Here is a 4,660-nt window from a genome sequence, read left to right on the forward strand (position 1 = left end):
GTTTTAGGAAGAGGGACACAGTTAGGTTGTGTTGGAGGCCCTTCTTCCTTACCTCCATATCGTCCCACTCAGTTTGCTACTGCTGGTGCTTCCGTTTCTGCTTCTGCTTCTATAAGTGGCAGTGCCACTGCCACCGCCACTTCTCATGCTCCTACCACTAGTAGTCATAGTGGGAATGTTACCATTGGACCTAGGATTCGTAAATCTTGGTTGGATTCCTTCTTTGTGCCTCGCACTACTCCTGGGTCCCAACCGTCGCTTGAGGGCATGGGTTGGAACAAGGAGGTCCATGATGCTGCTAAAATGGCAATTGGCAGGTTTTGGAGCTACAGCTGTATTCCATTCTTTGTAGCCAGGTGAATGTTTTACTTTTATGTTTGATAACTTTGATTGTTTTAATTTTTATAGTTAACTTATCTCATTGAATTTTTATACTTATCTCATTGAGTTTCTTTGCGACAGGTCTCCTTATTGGCAACAAATGGTTGATGCCATTACCATATGCGGGGCGGGGTTCAAAGCCCCTAGTGAGAGTGATTTGAGGGGACCCATTTTGTCTCAAATGGTGGATGATGTGAAAAAGGATTTAGATGAACAACGCCACATATGGAGCACTAAAGGCTGCACCATCATGACTGATGGTTGGACGGATAGGAGAAATAGAACTCTCCTTAATTTTCTTGTTTCTTCCGCAGGTGATTGATTAATTTTAGTTTCATATAGTCTTTAATTTTTTATTTTTTATCTAATGGTTTATTGAATGATCATTGACCTAGCTTTATTTTTTTATTTCAGGGGGCACCGTTTTCATCAAGTCCATTGATGCCTCCACCCATTGCAAGAATGCCACCTACCTATGTGAGCAGATAGAGGAGGTGATTGAAGATGTGGGTGAGGAGAACGTGGTACAGGTGGTGACCGACAATGCAGCAAATTATGTTGCTGCGGGTAAACTTTTGATTACAAACTAATTTTGTTTGCAAATTAATTACTATCTTGTAGTTTGTACCTCCATTAATTACAATTTACAATGCAACAAATTATGTTGCTGCAGGTAGACTATTGATGGAGAGGCACCCATCTATAGTTTGGACTCCATGTGCTGCTCATTGCATTGACCTCATGTTGGAGGATATTGGAAAAATCCCATGGGTCAAGAGATGTGTAGAAAGGGCAAGAAATGTCTGCAAATTTGTATATAATCATTCATGGGTGTTGGCTCTTATGAGACAATACACAGAGCAGAAGGAGTTGCATCGTCCAGGAATCACAAGATTTGCCACAAACTTCCTCACATTGCAGTCCATGCTTAGGTCTAAGCCTGCCTTGAGACGTATGATTGTTGGTGAGGAGTGGTCTTCCTCATCCTATGCTACCACCCCTGCAGGGATAGAGATGGCAGACTGCATTTTTGATGAGCAAGGCTTTTGGGTCCCTTGTGATGAGATAGTGAAGGTAATTTTTTTATAAATTCTACAATTTAGCTTCATGTTTTATAAGTTATTATATGTATTCTCTTATTTGCTCATTTTTCTAAATTACACAATATTTTCAATTTTGCAGTTTGTTAAGCCCTTGGTGGTTTTGTTGCGAGTTGCGGATGGAGATAAGCCCGCAATGGGCTATATATATGAGGGCATGGATAGGGCGAAGGAGGCCATCAAATTCGTCTATGGAGCAGATGAGAGCAAGTATGGTCCCATTTGGGAGATCATTGATAGGAGATGGCATCATCAGCTACATAGGCCCATCCATGCGGCAGCCTATTATCTGAATCCGGCATTCCGTTTTATCCCTTCTTTCAAGGCTGATGCAGAGGTCCTTAATGGGCTATATGCAATCATGGAGAAGATGGGACCTACCAGTACTTCTCAGATAGACCTTTTTCGAGAGCTACAGATGTTCTCAGATGCACAAGGGGAGACCTTCTCTCGTCCTGTCGCCAAACACGCTAGAACAACTATGATGCCAGGTAAAAATAAATTGTTAGGCTTAATTTTAGTTTTATTCAATACTATATTGTAACTTGTTAAATGAGTTCATGAGTGAGACTGATTTTATTTATTTTTCTCATTTCAAACTCAGATCATTGGTGGAACTTTTTTGGCCCAGAGACACCAAATGTTCAGAAGTTGGCCATTCGTATCTTGAGCCAACCATGCAGCGCATCAGGTTGTGAGCGCAATTGGAGTATGTTTGAGCACATACACTCCAAGAGGCGCAATAGATTATCTGTGGAGAAGATGAATGATCTCGTCTTTGTTCACTACAACCTCCGCCTGAGAATGAGAAAGAATGCAACAGTTGACATGTCTCCTATCATTCTAGATGAGGTTGATCTTGAAGCAGAGTGGGCCAATGAGAATCAGACAGCTCCTGGGACTCCTACAGCTATATTTAGTGATGATGACATTGATTGGATCGACCAGGTAGATATAGAGGCTGAGGTTGTAGCCATGGCAGAGGAGGAGCAGAGAACATGAGCAGAGACAGGAAATACTGAGACTCGGAGTGACACAGCTGTTCCTGTTGTTGGTGAGCATGACACAGCCGTTCCTGATGTTGGTGAGCATGGCATGGTGTCACGGGGAGCAACTATGGCTGCTGAATCATCCAGGACCTACTTTAAACGCCTTTGCAGGGGGCCAGGGCGAGAGGGTGCACGGCCATCTCAGCCATAGGTTTGTACACTTGTAGTTGTATTTAGTTTTACTATTTACCTTTGGTATTTGTATGAAACATTTGATGATGATCATATGATGACATGGATTTTTTATTCCATGAGTTTTGTAATATTGTATACATTTGACAATATTTATATATCTATGTTTCTTATTTTCTTCAGCTACAATTTGCGTTTATGCTTATGTGATTGATGTATACTTGTGTATGTAATCAAATGAGCCGAGTTTAATGATGTTTTTGTGTCTTTAAGGTGTATTCAATAAAGGGTGTCTGAAACAAGTTTTAAATCTTTAAAAATCTCTAAATTTCTTGAGTTTTTCACTTTCCCGAGTCCAGCCGAGTCTGGAGCCGAGTCTGACGCCGAGTCCCGAGTCCGAGTCCGAGTCGGCCTTGCCGAGTCCGAGCCGAGTCCGAGTCCCGTTTCTTTGGAACATTTTGTTCTAAGCAATAGCTGGCTGCATTTCTAACATATGTACTAATGCACGCATATATATATATGATCCCTACATGCATCAAATGCATATAACTCGCATCACAAAGGAATCTCGAAAGGCAAAAAATCAGATCAAAGGAAAGACACCATACATATGCATTTTTTGCTAACAGGTTTGTTTCATGTGCAGGAAAAGGAAAGAGGACAGCTTGCTGGTCATGAAATTCACAAAGTTGAGTGGAGATGAATGCGGCTCCCACAAGGGTTGAGCCCAGCTCATGTGAAGCGATGGCAAGGTTTCATACAATCAAATCATGTTAGAGCTGGTGATAAAAGGAAGAAGAGTAACAAAAACGCAAGTATGCAATCACATTATCAGCCAATAAGCATGATGAGACTTCTTTTTTAGAACGTGAATAAGATGTGCAAATATCTACGAATGATCAACAAGAGGACATTTTATGCATCAAGCCTAAAAGATTTTTTATGATAAACTAGAAAAGGCGTGATTAATCAGACATTTCAACAAATTCAAGACAGCTGCGTCCTTGGAAATAATATTCAGATTTAAGAGTATTTTATAGAAGTAGGCAGCTACAGTTTTCATAAAAAACATATTTTAATGCATAGCATTGAATGGCAGATGACAAAAGGAGGGTTTTTAATGTTTGTTTTTCACCATTTTCAGTCCAAACAGTCATTCAGAGATGCACACAGCAATGAAATTCATCAAAAGACTTGTGGAGCACCTAATAGGACCTAGAAATTGGCATCATTCTGCTTTATTCTGAACTGGGTTAGTGTTGCAATGGATTTGTCCAGTGAAAGTGACGGTGATATTAGTGAATCTGAGACTAGAGAATATGAAGAAAAATCATATGAGGATCTAGTTAAGGGAAATCATATCATAAAGAATATGGATGGGACTTTGAGATGTCCATTCTATAGAGGGAAGAAAAAGCAGGATTACAGATACAATGACCTGCTTCAACATGCAAGTAGTGTGGGTGCTGGAAAAAGGGACTTGTCTATCGAGCTTCACCAACAAGCAAAAAGGTTAGCAGATAGACAAAAATTGGAATCAGAGATTGAACGTCTTGAGTCACTGATAGAAGCAATTAAAGTAAAAGATGGGAGCAGTTTGGATCATTTTAAAGGATAGAAGATTTACAAAATCATCTAAGGGATAAGAATGATGAAATGGAAAGTTTGCAAGACATGAATCAACAGCATGAACAAAGAACGCCAATCAAATGACAAAGAGCAGGAAATTTCGAAAAATCTGTGAACAAAATCATGGAGACAAAAATGCTCACCGATGAGTTAAAAAGTCTTGATGGTGTGAAGAACAGTAAGCCAAGTGATTACAGAAGGCATGCTGTCTTCAAAGCAAGGAATAATCCAATGGATTCCGATACAATTTCTATTTCTGAAGAGGATCCATTGTTATGCTCTTTAATTCCAGCAAGTCTGCGTAATTCTTCTAAAATCAGGAATTTTGAGAAACAAAATTCAAAGAGTCTGAAGCTTACAAAGGGAACT

The 4,660-nt window shown here is 40.0% G+C and overlaps 1 protein-coding gene across 2 annotated transcripts; it reads left to right on the forward strand.

Annotated features, from left to right (window-relative positions):
• Window positions 1-220: 220 nt before the first annotated feature.
• Window positions 221-2,630, forward strand: LOC131873077 (uncharacterized). Of its 2 annotated transcripts, none has more exons than XM_059216207.1 (6): window positions 221-356; window positions 463-695; window positions 796-948; window positions 1,055-1,455; window positions 1,564-1,972; window positions 2,086-2,630. In XM_059216207.1, the coding sequence occupies exons 1-6, from the start codon at window positions 268-270 to the stop codon at window positions 2,481-2,483; spliced, it is 1,683 nt and encodes a 560-aa protein (XP_059072190.1). In that variant the 5' UTR covers window positions 221-267; the 3' UTR covers window positions 2,484-2,630. The 2 variants fall into 2 exon arrangements, with proteins under 2 accessions (XP_059072190.1, XP_059072192.1); XM_059216209.1 differs by having other exon boundaries at window positions 2,113-2,630.
• Window positions 2,631-4,660: the final 2,030 nt, after the last annotated feature.

Source organism: Cryptomeria japonica, chromosome 2, assembly GCF_030272615.1.
Source record: "Cryptomeria japonica chromosome 2, Sugi_1.0, whole genome shotgun sequence".
In the NCBI taxonomy this organism is placed as follows: domain Eukaryota; kingdom Viridiplantae; phylum Streptophyta; class Pinopsida; order Cupressales; family Cupressaceae; genus Cryptomeria; species Cryptomeria japonica.

Bases quoted from the DNA above. Each gene is read 5' to 3' on its own strand.
- LOC131873077 (XM_059216207.1), top strand. From the start codon at position 268: ATGGGTTGGAACAAGGAGGTCCATGATGCTGCTAAAATGGCAATTGGC. The intron at 357-462 runs GTGAATGTTTTA...TCTTTGCGACAG, and splicing joins ATTCCATTCTTTGTAGCCAG to GTCTCCTTATTGGCAACAAA. The intron at 1,456-1,563 runs GTAATTTTTTTA...TCAATTTTGCAG, and splicing joins CTTGTGATGAGATAGTGAAG to TTTGTTAAGCCCTTGGTGGT.